The 17,873-nt window shown below is 38.7% G+C and overlaps 1 protein-coding gene across 2 annotated transcripts in view; it reads right to left on the bottom strand.

Annotated features, from left to right (window-relative positions):
• The window catches only part of rictorb (RPTOR independent companion of MTOR, complex 2b), a 33,150-nt gene that overhangs the window by 5,087 nt on the left and 10,190 nt on the right, over window positions 1-17,873 (bottom strand). The window contains exons 14-37 of one of the 2 annotated variants that reach the window (XM_051876769.1): window positions 17,773-17,839; window positions 17,379-17,459; window positions 17,183-17,283; window positions 16,907-17,072; window positions 16,724-16,825; window positions 15,935-15,981; window positions 15,706-15,841; window positions 13,531-13,730; window positions 13,310-13,436; window positions 13,017-13,181; window positions 12,640-12,716; window positions 11,983-12,061; window positions 11,689-11,798; window positions 11,498-11,585; window positions 11,305-11,397; window positions 10,879-10,985; window positions 7,789-8,054; window positions 4,808-5,843; window positions 4,252-4,323; window positions 2,283-2,460; window positions 2,045-2,129; window positions 1,735-1,938; window positions 1,325-1,477; window positions 1,097-1,220 (exon numbers count right to left, since the gene is read on the bottom strand). In XM_051876769.1, the coding sequence (XP_051732729.1) occupies window positions 1,097-1,220; window positions 1,325-1,477; window positions 1,735-1,938; window positions 2,045-2,129; window positions 2,283-2,460; window positions 4,252-4,323; window positions 4,808-5,843; window positions 7,789-8,054; window positions 10,879-10,985; window positions 11,305-11,397; window positions 11,498-11,585; window positions 11,689-11,798; window positions 11,983-12,061; window positions 12,640-12,716; window positions 13,017-13,181; window positions 13,310-13,436; window positions 13,531-13,730; window positions 15,706-15,841; window positions 15,935-15,981; window positions 16,724-16,825; window positions 16,907-17,072; window positions 17,183-17,283; window positions 17,379-17,459; window positions 17,773-17,839 (3,864 nt within the window). The remainder of the gene's footprint in view (window positions 1-1,096; window positions 1,221-1,324; window positions 1,478-1,734; window positions 1,939-2,044; window positions 2,130-2,282; window positions 2,461-4,251; window positions 4,324-4,807; window positions 5,844-7,788; window positions 8,055-10,878; window positions 10,986-11,304; window positions 11,398-11,497; window positions 11,586-11,688; window positions 11,799-11,982; window positions 12,062-12,639; window positions 12,717-13,016; window positions 13,182-13,309; window positions 13,437-13,530; window positions 13,731-15,705; window positions 15,842-15,934; window positions 15,982-16,723; window positions 16,826-16,906; window positions 17,073-17,182; window positions 17,284-17,378; window positions 17,460-17,772; window positions 17,840-17,873) is intronic. The other variant, XM_051876770.1, reaches the window with a different exon arrangement.

Genomic DNA, 17,873 nt, shown 5'->3' with positions numbered 1-17,873 from the left:
TATAGGCTATACTATAAAATTAAAAGACATGTCTTTTAAATTTATAGCGGAGTTTTTTTTAATGAGGCAGCAACATATGATAGATGGGACAGAACAAAAAAAATGCTATTAACAATCTTTCATTGCGCAAAAGTATTATAATATGAACGGCTCCCACACAGAGCGGCTCAAAGCGCTTATGCGCATCCCGTGTGCAGAATGATGCGCTTGAAGCATCATGGAGTCACAGCACGCAGCGGCAGCGCTTCGCATTGAAAAGTTCAAGGCACAAAGTGAAGATATGTTGATGCGTATTGTATTACCGGTATCGTTATCTACAGATGAAGTATAATAATAGAAACATTGATTCATCTTGGAGAGAGTTTCATTGTGTTGACTGTTGTAACCGAACGCGACACGCAGTCTGAATGCTGAATGGAGAATGACTGACAGCCGCAGCGGAGGGAGGCATTTACGTGAACTTTAATTTAACGACTTAAATATTTATCTGTACCTCAAATTAAACTATGGATTGGCTTCAGAACACTTGGAATATAGTACAGAGAAACTTTATGGTGCTTTTTAATGTTTTTGTGCCTTTTATGGAGCTTAACAATACGAGTGCCAAATAGAGCTCTTTTTCACGGCTTATTAACAGTCAAATACACACAAAAATAATGTCACAATGCCCATCTTATTAGTGAGTATTAACGTAAACGCAGTCGGTTATGTCCTAAGTGAACGTGCGTGCGTCAGGTCTTAAAGGGACAGTAGCTTAATAAAATATTTATGTGAGAAAATTGTAATGGTAATTGATCAACGTTTATATATGAATAAAAGCTTAAATTAAAATCTGTCATCATATAAAATGACCTCTTCAGAAAAATTACCGACTGCCTAGGCTTTTAATGGATGGGGGAAAAAAAGAAATAATATTAAAAATATCTATAATATGTATGACAGTAAATGCAGCGTTTTTTCCCTGTGGTATCAAATATAAATACTTTTAAAGATATAGTATCGTAAGTTACAAACTACAGTATCGTGACAACACTAAAAATGTATTAAAAAAGCATTTGTTAAAACTAAAATCCTTGTAGATGAATTGTCTCCTTACGTGAGGAGTCCAGTTTCATTCCCTTTAGTCCCCACTGAGGAGCTCAGGTTAATGACTAGCCGAAGCACCTCCTTCCTCAGAAGAACACGGCAGGCTGGGGCATCCTCTGGAATGTTTTTCACCCCTGGCAGAAATAGAACATGCACAGGCATAAAATGAAACTCAAACTGTACAATACAAAATGCTTGAGATTGAATTTCTGATCTAACTTTTGCAAGAATTCCTCACCAAGAACAAGCTCGGTGCTGCGTGTACTTCCACCAGAGCCCTGAGAGACAGCGTCGCTGCAGCCAGACACTCCTGAGTACTTAGACTGAGGCATGACTTCCAGGTTGTGTATGGACTGGTTGCACCATTCCGAGAATGGAGCATCGGGATAGTCTAAAACGGGGTTGAGGGTGTAAAAGAACATGAGGAAACCATCTAAATAAACAATGATTTACTTATATAAGGTAAGATGTGGTGAGATGACCATGATCTCATAAAATCAAGATTGTCCTGACTGGTTTTAGGGACGTCTGTTCACCCTATACCACTAATATGTGGTTAGTGAGGTACCAAAGTAAAGTTGCCTTATATTTCCTATATTCATTTGGATGGACTATAGGAACAGGAAAATGACAAAACCTGCAGCTTACCAGTGCGGCTTTGTGTGGGAGTGTTTGAATTGCAGCCAAGCACACATAGCCCTGCACAGTAAAGGCAGTTCTCCTCATTGTGCTCCTGCAGGCCAGTCTCCTCTGCACCCAGCAGCTGCTGCTGGTCCGTACGGCTCACTGCAAGCAGCTCTGTGATACTAAGCTGAGACCGCAGAACAGAGTGCCTGGATCCTTCACTGGAACCTGAGAAAAGAACGCCATTCAGTCACTGAATGAGTACTAATGCTATGGGACTAGTATGCAAACTAATAAGGAGCTGATCAAACAACATAACAATTCTGGTCTTTACCATCTACGTCTCCCGAGAAGAACTTTGCTGAACGGTCCTCTGATGGTGGACTCGTCCTCTTCTGGAAGTATGGTATGTCTTTAATCTAGGTAAAAAACAAAAACAGGGAAAGCAAGTTTCAGAAACTTGTCGGATGATCCAATTTCAAGTGGAAACCTTTTGCAATTTGTAAACAGCAATCTGCCACGGTAGAACCTATTAGTACAGGTGCAAGCAGGATCATAGAGTAGTTAGTAACCTGGAACATGCTGTTGATGTCCATTGGCAGTGCAAGGCCAATGTAGTCATCAGAGTTGCCATATGTGGCACTGGACACCATGGAGCGCACTGAGGAAGAGCGCTGCAAGGAGGTCTGACTGATGGGGCTCAGAAGATCCTCTTTATCCAGGGATGCAAAACTTAGAGCCTTGAGAAACCTGTACTCATACAAAAGAAAAGAGATCAGAGAGAAGCATTTGGAAGAAGCACAACATTGGAACTGTAAGAAAGGAGGTTTGGACATTTTGGAAACTACTTGTGCTGATGCTGTAATAATGCAATAATGTCTTGCTAGAAGATGATTTGTAGGACTGTAAATGTGGGAACAGGTTGGTGAAGTGTATTCACATTTCAGAAAGTGAGCAGCTGTTTGTCATTAGCTGCATCATGCAAGTACTGTAGCTAAAAACCTCTACATGCTTCTTGGAACAAATGCGGCTAGAGTGGGAATCGGTTTTTAGTCGGTTCACATCAGCAAACTACTTGAGGAAATTCTGCAACAATGGAGACAGGGCATAGGTTAGAAAGTATTTTTAGAGCTACAATCAATGAGGAAGGAAGAAATTTTACTTTGTCCTACTATAGGAAAGTAATTTCAAGGACTGAGGAGTCATGATTGAAGAGAATCGGGTTAAGGTATGGGCTGTGGGAGTGCTAATGTGAGATGGAAAAAAGGGGGCAAAATATGACGAAAAAGAAGGCCAGGGTTTTTGTATTGTAAAGCCTTGTTTATACTTTTGCCTTGCACCGCACCGCAACCGTCCACTGACTGCATGTGCACTTCAGAGGCGTTTATAGTCAACACGATCACCGTTGTACTATTTTCTGAAATGACAGGGAGCATATTGGAGAAAAAAATCCTCTAAACCATCAGAAAATTGCGTTGTAGTGGTAGTTTGGCTGAACAACTTCAGATCATATAGTCAAATTTCTATCTAGGTTTTGTTTTTATGTCAAACATTTCCTCAAAAGATTTAAAGATTGTTTTAGAAGGATGTAGAAATATATATTGAGGATTTTTAATAAAAATTTAATGTACATTTATATTTGATTAAATGACCATATGTAAACATTTGTTGCATAGGAGACTGTCAGGGAAGACAAAAAAAATTGTTAAATAAATAAAGTAGTTATTTTTGTTTTATTTTTGTGCACAAAAAGTATTCTCGTCGCTTCATGACATTAAGGTTGAACCACTGTAGTCACATGGGCTATTTTAACAATGACTTTAATACCTTCCTGGACCTCAAAAGGTGCAATGATGTTGCTGCCCATGTGTGGTTCAGAAACCCTTGGATTTCATCAAAAATATCTTAATTTGTGTTCTGAAGATGAATGAAGCTCTTACGGGTTTGGGACGACATGAGGGTGAGTAAATAATGACAGAATTTTCATTTTTGGGTGAACTAACCCTTTAAGTTAATCTTTTCTGTAAGTTTTTTTTATCTCTTGCAAAACCAGTTATGTTCTAATGGGACTGAATAATAAAAACATTTTAAAAAAGGTTTTGGTTATCTCCACTCTTTTGGTCGTCTCCACTCAAAATAAAACAATTGAAATGAGAAGCAAAGCTACATTTGAGGTAGTGAAAGGAATTTGAAATACATACTTCCATCTATACTCTTTTAGGAAAACATATAAATATTAGCATATGATATTATAAGTTCTTTCTGCATTTTTACAGCTAATGTTGCCTTGAAGTTGTTCATTGCTGAATATGTGCTGCGTACACTGTTCGCTCAAGTTACAAAAAATAGCATGCACAATGCTACGCGGAACGGGGTCTATCGAAGTCAAAACCAACTTTGGCAAACTCCAAGATGACGTCATTTTTGTTGTGCACAAAGCAAACTTTGGATGCGGCGAGTATAAACCAGGCTTAAAAGTGGACTGAAGTGGACGCTCAAACTGAAAGAGGGGAACGTTAGCCCTGGGGATGGTCCACGCACCGTGGCAGCAGAGATCTGCGATGGGGCCTGCTTGAACCTTGGCCCAGACATCTGAAGCGCTTTTTAGTATACCTGAGAGGGACCATCAGAAACAGACCATATTATTTCCAGAGGGGAGCAGTGATTTTAAAGGGGCTTTTGGGGTGCCATTTCCCTATTACATGGATGGTAACATAACATTAATGGGGAATTCTAGTGCTCATTTCTTATCTGATTAACACCGATATTTCTTGAATTGATAACATTATGATCTTATCAGGCTGATATCCTTCACAGCCGCATCACAAAAAGGAACAATAGAAAAGAAGTCTAAAAAAATGACTTCTGCTGTAATGTCTTTAGTCCTAATGACTCCTCTGAGAAATTTTCATCAAGTCATCACACCTGGATATCTTTGGAGCAGGACGATAATGTCTGTGGATGCATTCTGTTAATCTTGTGTGACATAATTGGTGTGAAGTGTAAAATTTGATACGAAAGAAACAGTACAAGAAAAGTGACGTAGTGACAGAAAAGGGAAGAAGTTCTGCAACATCTCTAGGTCCATCTGCTTTACCTGCGTGGTGTGAGTCTGGAGTCCAGGCTACCAGTTTTCATGGTGATGGCATCAGTGAAGAGCACGTCTTTGGCAGGCGAGGCGAGTGCCTCGCTATGGGAAAGAGAGGGGTGAATGCGCTGTTGCTGCAGTCGTTTGAGGGTAGCATAGCCTAGTGCATCCCGAGGGCTGGTGTACATGAAGCTACAGTCAGTCAGGCTTGAGATGGTCGTGACAGAGGGCGATTTCAGAGACTGAGCCCTGCGGGGTAAAGTATGAGAAGAACCCGGGGGCATCAGCAGTACTGAGTTAGATTTGGATAGGGGCAGGTGGTTGGACTGGGGCGTAAGAGAGTTAAGTGTTTTGATAGTTTGAGTGCTAATGACCGTATTGAGGCTAACGCAGTCCGTGTCAATGGTGGAAGAGTCCACACCACCCACCGTCTCTCGGGATGGGCTGGAACTCATGGAGCTGATGCCGCTGGTGGTAGTGTCCGTGTTGAAACTCTGGCTACGGCTTTTAAACTGAGCCCCGCCACCAGAGGTTGGGCCATCACCTGCCAGCCTTTCCCGACTGCTCTGCTCTCGGTGGGCATCACCAACCCCTGAGCTCCGTTCTGCAAATCTGTTCTGACGTACCTCCGGCTCCCCAATACTAGATGTACTGCCCTGAGTGTCTGAAGTTTTGCTGCCCACAAAAGAGGTCTCCAAACTAATGCTTGGGCTTTTCGGCAGATGCCCATCAGTAAATACAGGACTGAAGACATCTCCCTGACCTTGAGAGAATATAGAGGGCTCCGTGACTGTGCGTATCCTTCTGAGGCCTCCTAGTGTGGCCTCGCCATGGAGTTTACTGCTGCTCCCAGAGCCTTTGGGGTCACTGGTACTGCGGAGTTTCTTCCCGGAAAGGGAGATGAGGAAGCGGTTTCGGACAAGTCGGCTGGAGGCCAATATGGTGAAGGGGCTGCGGTCCTTGAGAAGTTTGGGCCTGAAGTACAGTGGCTGGTCCTCTGAAAGCTCAGAGCTTTCTAACTTATCGTCATCCAGGATGTACATGCCTGAAAAGGAAGTCATTTTGGCAATTTTACTTTTAGACGTTTTTAAAAGGAACCACTGAATTAAACTGTCAGTGTGTGCACAAGTACAGTGTGTGGTTTGTTTAAAAGTATGAGCCAAAGAAAGCCTAACTTCTCCCCTACCAAGTTTGTATGTGAGTCAGAATTACTGACTATGCTTAGTCATCTAAAGCCAGTCTGAGGGTAGATAATGATTTGTGATTTTCTAAGCCTTACCAAGATGTGTCTAGAGCACTTCTGTGTATAAATGTAGGCCCAACCATTGCATTAAGTAGGAAGGATACCTTTCATAGCTCAACCTGGCATATTAAGACAAGAAGAATGCTAATTTGTTGACGTCTACAAGTCTGGGAATGGCTTTCAAGATATTTCTAACTATTTGAATCACTCCAACATTCAAAATATCATTTATTTAAAAAAAAAAAAAAAATTCACTTCACAGGCAGTCAATCTGGACCAGGTTGTCCAACCAAATTTAGCAAAGAGCGGACTAAAAGTGTCAGCAAGTCTTGTCACAGTCAGTGTCAAATGAAATAATGCATGTGAAAGAAATGACACAACTCTGCCCTTAAAGGGTAAGTTCACCAAAAAATAAAAATTCTGTCATCATTTACTCACACTCATGTTGTTCTAAACCTGTAAGATTTTCGTTCACCTTCAGAACACAAATGATGATCTTTATTATGAAATCTGAGAAATTTCTGTCCCTCGATTGACAGCTACAGTATGCAACTACCACTTTGACACTTCAAAAAGTAAATAAAGAGATCGTAAAAAACTAATTTATATGAATTGAGTGGTTTAGTCCAAATTTTCTGAAGAAATCGTTATGCAACACATTTGACCTTCCGCAAGAGGTTTGTTGTTGTGCATCAAGTAGGTTTGGTTGAGCTTTTGTTTATGTTTACTGATCAGTGTTTATGTGAATAGAAGCCTAAAATTAATCTGTTCATCACAGAAAGTGATCATGTTCCTAAACTGCTCGATTCATATGGAATAGTTTTACGATCTCTTTATGAACTTTTTGAAGCATCAGAGTGGTAGTGTTCATTTGTGTTCTGAAAGTACACAGAAGTCTTACAGACACCTCATGTCCAGTCACCCAGCTGGGTTAGCTGTGCAATAGCTTCATTTTATTGCATAACCACAAGTGGGCAACCATTGAATGTTTCAATGCCAGTGACTTATTTTGTAATTTCATTTGAGATAACAGGACCCACACACCCACTAAGAAATGCATAATTTCTACTCCAGTGTAAGACTTTGTAAAAAAAAAAAAAGAAAAAAAAGAAAAAAAAGAAACATTGGCTATTTTATAAATTTTAATTTTTATGTTCGCTGATCAGTGTTTGTGAAAAAAACTGCAAAAATTTTGCAGAGAAAACTCAAAATATCTCACTTCCTGTTGGGTTTACGGATTTTGCACCCTGGACTTTTTTGTAGGTATTGGGCTGCTACATGTGTCTACCGAATTTCATACTTATACGTGAAATGTAGCGCGAAGGGCGCTTAATTGAAATTTTGTAGGTGGCGCTATCGAGCCATTTTACCACACCTAATTCTGAAACCCATATCAGACGTAAATTTTCACCACTTCTGACGCGTGTGCAAAGTTTCATGAGTTTTCGAGCATGTTTAGGCCCTCAAAAATGTGATTCATTTCGGAGAAGAATTATTGACCTAGCAATTACAGTAGGGTCCTCACACCATCGGTGCTCGGGCCCTAAAAATGAAATCATGTTTAAAGAACAACAACATAATGTGGGTGGATTCTAAGCTAATACTAATGTTCAATATGAGATAAACATGTTTGAAATAAGCAGATATGGAGCCCATCTAAAAGGTGGTAAGAAAGACCTCCACCCTAAACCACAGTGTTGCACTAAGGACTATTAGTCATGGATGAGTGGATGGGAGCAGCACTCACTAGGTTGAATGGAGTCACTGTCGCTGTTATTTCTAGAGCTGGTGGACTCAGAGTTCAGGCTAAGGGTGCTGGGCGCTGAGGACAGGTGGATGAGGGGTTGCTGCTGTTGTTGCTGCTTCTGTATGTTCTGGTGCTGCTCCACCTCATCTGGCACCACAGGCCAAAGTTCTCTGCGATTGTGCCTGACTGCATCCCAACCGTGCAGTTTGAGCAGCTCACAGCCCTGCTTAGTTTTAGACATGAGTCCCAGAACATAAAGACACGTCCTGAGAGAAAAAAGGCAAAGATTATGAGAGTAAGGCAAAAAAGAAACAAAAATACTAAGCAAAGATTAGACAGTTTATAAAAGAATGCAAGATTGCTAAATAGTAGGGAAGGAAAAACTGACACAATTCAATGAGTCAAGTAAACCCAGAAAAGGATGTCATTTTGAAACTATAGAAGTGTCTGGAAGGGTTCACTGTTAACTTTCAGTCGCAGCATGTCTAGTGACCCAGCTGGGTTAGTTGTGCAGTAGCTTCCTTTTATTGCATAATCACAAATGGGTAATAGTGGAATGTTGCAAGTCCAGTGTCTTATTTTGTAATTTCATTTGTAATAACTGGAACTACACATCTATTGAGAAATGCATAATTTCTACCAGGGCTGGGCGATATGTAAAAAATATTTTATCGATAATCGGCTTAAAAAAAATATTGCGATATCCGATAATATCGTCTACCCGAGCCCCACCCCGTCCGCCCCGCCCCCGTCGGAGACAACATTACCAACACACGCTGTAAACACACATCAGTTTGGCTGCACTTTATCTGAAAATAGCCTGCAAATCAGTAGGCATAAACTTAATTTAATTAAAGGTTTTTTTTTTTTTTTTCTTAGTTTGTGCTTTAGTATAGTATAAAACATTAGCTTTGTTGTTATGTTAGTGTTGTTAATCATTTCCACACTGCTCTTATCAAGTGTTTGAAATTAATTTCGTTTCGTGAAGAGAACTGTTGAATTGATCAGAGTTTAACAGAGTTCATTGTGAAGGTGGACATTCCGGTGGTGATTGTAAGAATGATGCATGTTGATGTCAAATGTGTCTTGCCTATGTTTTCTTAAGGTTCGATGTTTCTCTTTCATTTTTAAAAGAGAAACGTCGGACACATTTCATTATGCTACGTTTAATTTATTTAATTTTAATGCGTAGCGCTGTTTTTTAAACTTGTAGTTAAGCTATAATGTATTTGTCTAAAAGCGATTAAAAACGATTTGATTCGTTCTGCATGACCAAAATGGAAAGGTTATTTTATCTCATGTTTTAGAGCTCTGATGCGTCCTTACAGGCCTCTTATAACGAAATAAAAAAAAATCATTATTTATTTGGAAAAATAAGTAATTACAAATGTTGTTTGTGAATTTTTTTTTTTCATTTATTTTGATAATGAACAGGCTGCGATGTCAAGCACTGCTATTAACATGAGTGCGCTCGAGGCGCCGGCGTGATCACTTGAACTGCTTCCTTACAGCAGTGAAAGCAACTTAAAATACTCATTTTGGTCATACATAAACTGTAAAGAGTTTAATTATAGGCTATCTGTGTACACTCACAATAAAAACAAAACATTTTGTTTTTGTAAAAAAGAAAACAGGTAGGCCTACCGCTTTCTTCCATCCTAGTTTCCTTTTTGAATGTGTTTGTGTGGAGAGCGTCGCAAAAAAAATAAATCAATTAAAACAGCATATGGCTTCAGTTTTTTTCTTTCGTTTTGTTAATCAGTTAATTGTTTAAGTGATATATTTTGTGTATTTATTCCTTTTATTTAGGCTATGAGTTTATTTTGCGCTGCAGGTGCTTGATGTGAATCCTCCTTTTCTGTTGTTTGCGCATGTAAAACGAAACCACAAAACAAATTTTGTTATTTTTAATGAGTCATAGACATTTAGGCTATCCATTCTATTCTATTCTAATTTAATTTAGCCTTTTAATTCTAATTTAACAAACTAGCTACTATAGGCTACAAAATATTTCATTTATGCTATTGCATGTGAATAAATATGTGAATGGTAACTACGGAACTATGTTAAATAAATGTATTTTTTTTTTCTCGATATTGGCGATTACGTCTATAACTGACTTTTATTATCGACATCGCGATACTTGCAAGACATCGTCGATATACGATAATATCGTCATATCGCCCAGCCCTAATTTCTACTCCAGTATAACACTTTGTAAAAAAGAAAAAAGAAACATTGGCTATTTTATATATTTTAAACTTGGAGCTAAACTGAATGCCATTTGTTTTGAGCTGTTTTGAGCTTTATGGAAGCCACTGTGTAATTTCAAATCACATGCACTACTAGGGGTGTAACAATATTCAAAACGAACCAAAAAAATGCAATACACCACCCACGGTATGTACCGAGGTACTCTCATGGCGTACCGAACGCCCCCCACCTGCCCCTGCCCAGTCCTGGCCCACTGTTGAGGTTGACCTCACTTTACCTTATGTCACAACAAATTTTTCCTCCTTGACATTTGATTAAATAGTAATTAGGGGTGTAACAGCACACATATTCGTCCCTTGAATTTTCAGTATGTGTCTTACAATTGGTACGCATGTGCACAAGGCGAAAGTAGCAAAAAGCTCCGCGTTTTGTTTCTTTCGGTAAGAAACATCTCTCAAATTCTCTCCATTTTGTCACAAAATTCAAATGAAAATGCCATTTTGACGCTCTTTAATGTGGTGTGACGGAACACTGTATAGGCGCCTCAGTTCAAGTGGCAGCGCGGAGTGCGAGTGAACGCAATCATCTCTTCCTCTTCACTACTAGTTACAGAATAAACATCAATGAACATGTGAAGGTATGTTGAAAGATACAGTACAACTTACTGAAATGTATCATATCTCATGATCGCTCCATCAGTTTCAACGGCAGAAAGACATCAATAAAACAGCTTGTAAACAATATGTCAGGTACCGTTACACCCCTATGCACCACCCACCTGAATCCTAATTTGTGCGTCTGACTTGAATGCCATTCATAATTTTGCCATTATTGGCCATATGCAGCCAGACAGATACTATAATCAAAAATACATACCCCCTAATAGACAGAACCTCACAGTCATGCGCAAGAGTGACGATATCCGGAATCACATTCTCTTCCTGTAAGAGGTTCAGTCCCCAGTTAGACGTGCCAATGTTTCCCTTGAAAGAAACAGAAAGAGTTTACACTTTAAATAAAATTACTAATGCAACTAACAATTATTACCACAAAGACAGTAATGAAAACAAGCTTAAACATGTTGTATTCTCACAAGAGAAATACCAAAACCTCACACGTCTCAAACACACACACCCACACATTGGGTTTCCATGTTTTATGGGGACTTTCCATAGAATTACTTTTGATATATTGATTATGATGATATATATGATTTTTATATATTATATACATTTATTTTTTACATTTGGTCCCCACAAAGTAGAGTTTACCAGGACCACACACAAACAAAGAGCAGCTCACCAGGGCCCAAAGAGCAGCTTTAAGCTGTTTGATGCCCTCCCATTTGTCCAGCACTGGGCAGCGCACTGTGTAGCTCAGATCTGAAACTACATTCTGTCAGAGACAAGAAAGAGGCATTATATAAAGAAATGTGTCAGTCACCATCAGGGCCTGCCATAAATCACTTTAAAAAAAAACAAAAAAACACACACACCTGAGCTTCCAGCAAATGACAGCCTGTCTTATCATGTACAAGTTGCCCATACAAATGCACAGGAAGAAAAACATTTGGTCTTTGTAACCTGTAAGAAAATATTTTAGAGGCTGAATAAGTTATGGGTGACTTCTTTCAAATCATGATACAATCTAATAAAAATTAAAAAAGGATAAAGTTCCCGGGAAAACCTTTGGTTGCTTCGTCGCACATAGTTATCCCCATCCACTGGTTTACGGTAAGTAGTGAGCGCTTCGTTTAGCTGTTCCTCTATGAGATCCACATACTTGAGGTTGTATTCCTATAGGGGAACAAAGGTAATTGGATATTGGACCAGGTACAGTAAACTTGAGTTTGAATACTTTGTTCTAATTCAAGAACACTACAAATCTATGGACAAATAATAAACAACACATGTAGAATTTACTTTTTTGGTGTATCTAAAACAACCCAACACACTTTTAATAGTGCAGATGGTACAGTACCTTCTGCCACTTTTCCAGCTGTTTAGTGACATATCCCCTCTCATTTAGATAGGAGAACCCCTTTGGAATGGACAAGAACCTGGAAATGGATGCCACATCATCAGATGAAAAGAAGCAATTGGTTTCTTATGCTTTTATGTAAGCCAATTAAACATTCATATTTATACATAACATGTGTCTCAAAAGATAAAAGTGGAACAAAATATAAAATGCATTGACCATTGCTGTTTTCAGGAATTTCTTTAAAATTTCTTTGAGTGTTTGGTCAAAGATGCTTTGTTAGAGATATTTGAGACATATTTTGAGAGATTGTGTGTTAACTTGAATTTGTGATCTCAAAATGGCTGCCACTTTAGCTTTAAATTGATCAAAAGCAACAGTCTTGGCATTTGTTACAAAAAAAAAAAAATCTACTTCAAATAAATATTTCTTGAATACCAAATCAGCATATTATAATGATTTCTGAAGGATCATGTTTTTTTTTCTAGAACACAAAGACTCCTGTCTTCATCTGAGTGTCCATCATTTTAAGTACTTTTCTGAAAAATGTTACTAATTTAGGTGTACATCTTTTATGTGGAACAAATATGTAGTGCATATTTAACGTCAGATCTCTGGATTATATGGAGTAGTTACAGGGAATATCATGAGCTTTACCGTAGCAGCAACAGGACACCCTTGTCTCCCAGGTGAGTTAGTGCTGGCTTCATCTGAATCAGAGCATGTAGGTTTGCCTAAGACGACATGATCATAAGAAAACAGCGGACATATAAGCATGTATTCGCAAGCCATGTTATAACTGTCAATCAATGATATTCTGGCACAGAATTTGAGTTATATCAAAATTTTATGACAGATTTCTGGAGCAAAGCTACACTGGTACAAATTAGTCAAATCAAGTGTCTCCAACATCAGCACACATTTTATCATCTTACCTAGATCGGCCTCAGCTAAACACAACTTTCTGCCAAGTTAAACTCCTCGATGTCAATGTAACATCCTCCCTTATGCCCTTATGTGTTAATTGACTTCACCTTGTCCTCACAGGCCTCATCCAGTATGTCCAAAGCCTCCACTGAGACAGCCTTGTTGCGGTCATGTAGCTGAGTCACCAGCAGTTCAATACCCCAGTTGCTGAAGAACTCTACGTTAGCTCGGAGTAACACCCGCAGATGCTTGGTGGCATACAGCCTGCAGTTCTGTGGCAAAACATTCAAGAATTATACTACTGATCCATGGGGTATGTTTTTCCTGAAAGCTTTGCTAAGGGTTGAAATGTATGGCATGAAGACAAACATGCTCAGAAGGTATTAGGTCTGTTTCTTACGTCAGTGGCAGCAGTGAGGATCTTTGAGAGGATGACTCGTGCTAAACCATCCCGGCCATAGTCCAGTGTGGAAATGATCAGCTTCAGAAGATGGTCCTGGTTCTTCAAGGAGCACAAGTTCAGCAGGCTGTCAAAACAACGAAGAAAGAAGAACGTTATTTCAAAATATACTGTGTATCCCTTGTTTACTGTTAATCATTTCTGCAAAGTCCTAGACTAACCATTGGAAGACACTGCACTTCTCAAGCATCTTAACACCCTGCGGGTGGGCTGAGAGGGTACCGAGGAAGAGGAAGTAGTGCTGGCTGACAGTGGTGAGGAGGCCGTTGCTCTGCAGACTACGGTCTGGTTTCAGCCCAGAGGATGAGGACAGCCACTGCACAATGTCCTTCACCAGATCTTCAAGATACAACTGGCCATCCTGGGAAGACACCGATGTGGAAATTGAACGTTAAGTTAAAGGAACAGCTCAAAAAGATAAAAGAATAGCTCAAAATTCTGTCATCTATCACTAGGGGTGTAACAGTTCGAAAAATCGAATTGTACCGTTCTTCACCCACGGTTCAGCATGCACTTGCACAGAAGTTCATCTTAAATCTGACGACGCATCTATGTGGTTTGTTGAAAAAACAATGTGTAAAAGAGAGTTCGGCTAATGTATGTTTCTGTCGATTAACACTCATTCTGGTTTTACAATATAAAAATCATATTATTGCATTACAACAGTGATATTCTGGCATTACAACAGCGATGATCAAAAAAACATGGACAAAACAGTCACTCTTTGTAAACTTTGTTCAATAGGAGTGCCGTATGCTCTAATATGACCAGTCATTTACACCGTTTATCACCGGGTTGTTGATTGCGCAAAAGCGCAGGTGAGACCTGAACAGCACACGTTGCTATTGAGGATGTGACCGTGAGAAAATTTTCCCACCAGTTAATCGACATGTGACAACACCGGTAATACTGGTGTCACCGAGGGGTGGGGTCTTCACCTCTTTTTTTTCTTTTCTTTTTTTTTTTTTTAAATCGCTTATGAATGCGGCCGTGTGCATTTTACTTTCACTTTCAAATTAGCGGCAATTGCTTTAATGGTGGGTTATTATTCTTACTGAAAAACACAACAACAAAACAGTACATCGACAAACTCACTTATATTAAACATAGAACATTTATTAACAAAACGAGTAAGAATACACCATGCTAGGCCTAATATAAAATAACAAATAGGCTAATTTACACAACGTTTATATAAAAAATGAAAATCAAACCTTGGAAACTGTGGAACCAAATAAATAAGGAACAGAATGTTTTAGTTCTTTAGTCAAGAGCAGTGAGTAATTCTCTCTCCTACCTTTGTTCTTTGATTAACATTAATGACACTTTAAGATCTGCTGCTGCTGCAAACGACGCAGATCTGACATGTGTCTCACAAAACTTTACGCTAATTTAAGACTTAATTTAACTCATTTAAGACTGCTCTTATGAGGACACTCGACAAAAAAAGTCATTTTGGCATAATTTGTGTGTGTTATGGTTGGTTCAAACACGGAAGAGAACTCAATACTGGCGTGTGTTGTGTGTGTGTCAAATAGACAGGATATTTACAAACAGAGCATTCTCTTTTGTCTTGTCACGCTTGAATGGTTTAAAAGCATTTGCATGAATAAGAGCTTGATCATATAAGCAGATAAAAATATTTTTAACGTGTTAAACTGAAAAAATTTGCCTTGGTGCCACGGTGGGCAAGTGATGAAACCGGTGTTGCGACTGAACACTGGTAACACTGACTACCGTAGCAAGCCTAGTTGCTATCTGTGTTTAAACTAAACTCATTTAAGCCTTGGCAATTTAAACATTCAAGCACAAGCTGTGAGAAGATTTGTATGTGAGCTCATCCAAAGAGCGCACACAAAAAGCCGCGTATCAGACAGTGTGAAAATATTGAGGTCTCTGCCAAGTTTTGCTCTTGAACGGATAAATTTACATTTAATTACTTTAGTCAATTTCTGTACCTGAAAACTACTGTTAGATACCTAAATAACCTGAAAAGCACTGTTTATTTTATTTGTATCTTTGCTATATTGTGTTTATTTGCACTGTTGCTTGTAGTTTAATTATTTGTTTCTATTTTCTTTATTTTTCTATTTTTTTCCTGAACATAGCATACTGAACCGTAACGAAATCGTGACCCTAAAACCGCGATAAAAACCAAACCGTAATTTGAACTGTTACAGCCCTATCAATCATCATGTCATTCTTTCTTCTGTGAAACACAAAAGGAGAAATTGGAAGGAAGAAAGTTATATGGGTTGGTAAGAACATGATAGTGAGTGAATAATGGGTGATAAATAAATAATAGGCTCAATTCTTGATAACTTTTTTTTTCTCACCTCATCTGACTCCAGCAGGAATTCAATGAACTGACAGCCCACCACCGTTAATTGTCTGGCCTTGTTGTGGTCCAGCTCCAGGCTAGCATACAGCTTGCTGCTAGGCTTGTAGAAGAACAGCAGCCTTCGCACAAACCTGGGTAAGAAAGTGCAGGATTTACAGCAATGAATGGTGGACAACAAAAATATTAAGAAGATTTCTAAGAATAGTAAACCAAACTCTGCTTACTTGTGCATCTGTTCATCTTTGTTGTTTCGAAGGTTGACATTTGGCCACTGCAGCATGATTAGAAACAAATTAGAAGAGATTCCACACTGCACAACTAGATTTTTACATTTCATTAAGAAAATGTGACAAGATGCTTTTTGCCAAGTTGACAAAATATAATACACTACCATTCAAAGTTTTGAGGTCAGTAAGATTTATTTTGTTAAAAGTATTTTTTTTTTTTCATTCAAAAAGGATGCATTAAATGATCAAATATGACCGTAAAAACTTTTACATCGTTACAAAAATATTCTATTTCAAATAAATGATGTACATTCTATTCATTAAAAACATTTTCTTGGGCACAAAATCAGCATATTAGAATGTTTTCTGAAGGACCATGTGACACTGAAGACTGGAGTAATGGTGCTGATAATTAATCACTGACATTACAGGAATAAATTACATTTTAAAATATATTAAAATAGAAAACAGTTATTTTAAATTGTAATAATATTTTACAATATTACTGTTCTACTGTATTTTTCTTCAAATAAATGCAGCCTTGGAGACTTCTTTCAAAAAAAAATTCAAAATCTTATCAACCCCAAACTTTTGAATGATAATGTAAACATTTAAAATTGCAAATTGTGGTTCATGGCTGTGACATAATCAAAGCCTATTGTTTTTTGTTGTTGTTGTTTTTTTGTTTTTTTTTAAATTGGAGGATGAGAACTTTGATATGCCCCACCCATTCCATCAATGGCTCTAGTCAATTCAAAAACAACAATTTAATCCAAAATTTCATACCTTGAGTATGGTACTGATCAGGACCCAGTTCCAGTCCAAATTCTGTTTATGATTGAGAATCTGACTGTCTCTGAGGTTCATCATCAGGGCCTCCTCAGTGTCCTAAAGAACACAGCAAATATGCAGATCACATCCAAGCTGAAATATCTAGAAAAATGCTTTCTTTCAGTCACCAACACGTACCTTTATGATAAAAATGTCCCTTTGAGGCCTGAGGTGCTGGTCCCGACAGTAATGAGCAGCCAGCGATTTGCGAATAATGTGGTCCAAGTAAAGACTATTAGGTTTGGGGCCTCGTTTCTTCTTCTCATGAAATCGCTTCAAGTAATTGACCGCAGCACTGGCCCGTCTAATGAACAATCAAACACAACTCCATCAAATCACAGAAATAATTATCACGTAACTTTGACACTGTGCTATTTGTGCTGTCGGCTAAGTAGGACAAGACAGCCAACTCACAGTCTTTTCTCCTGAGGAATGTCAAAAGAAGCAGCCATGTTCATAAGTGTGGGCAGGCAGTGCAGGTGGTGACTATGGGAGTGAGGGAGAATGGTGTTTGCCTGAAAATAAAATGAAGACAACTCAAGGTCATTTTGAGGTACCGTACAAGGTTAAGCTGTATTTGCTGTTGCATTAATTCATTTCAGTATAATACCATATGCAGGAGTTCTCCTAAGAGGATGGTTGCACGCACTGAAATGCTATCATCACTGCTAGTGATCACTTCAACCAGGCCCTGAAAACAAACAACATTATGGATTCAGAAGTCTTGCTAAATAGTGCCACATGGACTACTGTCAAGGTTTTTGTTTCGTCTATTTTGGAGCTTGACTGTCTCTGGTCACTATATGCTTTCATTGCGTGGTAAAGAGCAGCATGAACATTGTTCAAAAAACTCCTTTTGGGTTACATGTCAGAAATTAAGTCATATGGGTTTGAAACGACATTAGGGTGAATAGATAATGACTGCTTAAATGAACTACTGCTTCAAAAGCCTCTTTTCTTCAAGAATGTTCACAAAGATGATGCCATTTTAAATGGTATATTACCTCTAAAAGTCCACAGTGGATGAACGCAGAAAGTAGCAAGGCAAGATAGTTATCCATCAAATCAGGTCTGGATGGACACAAAGAACACATGTCAAGACTTT

The sequence above is a fragment of the Ctenopharyngodon idella genome, chromosome 21 (genome assembly GCF_019924925.1).
Source record: "Ctenopharyngodon idella isolate HZGC_01 chromosome 21, HZGC01, whole genome shotgun sequence".
In the NCBI taxonomy this organism is placed as follows: domain Eukaryota; kingdom Metazoa; phylum Chordata; class Actinopteri; order Cypriniformes; family Xenocyprididae; genus Ctenopharyngodon; species Ctenopharyngodon idella.
This window is presented reverse-complemented; position numbering and strand designations above follow the sequence as displayed.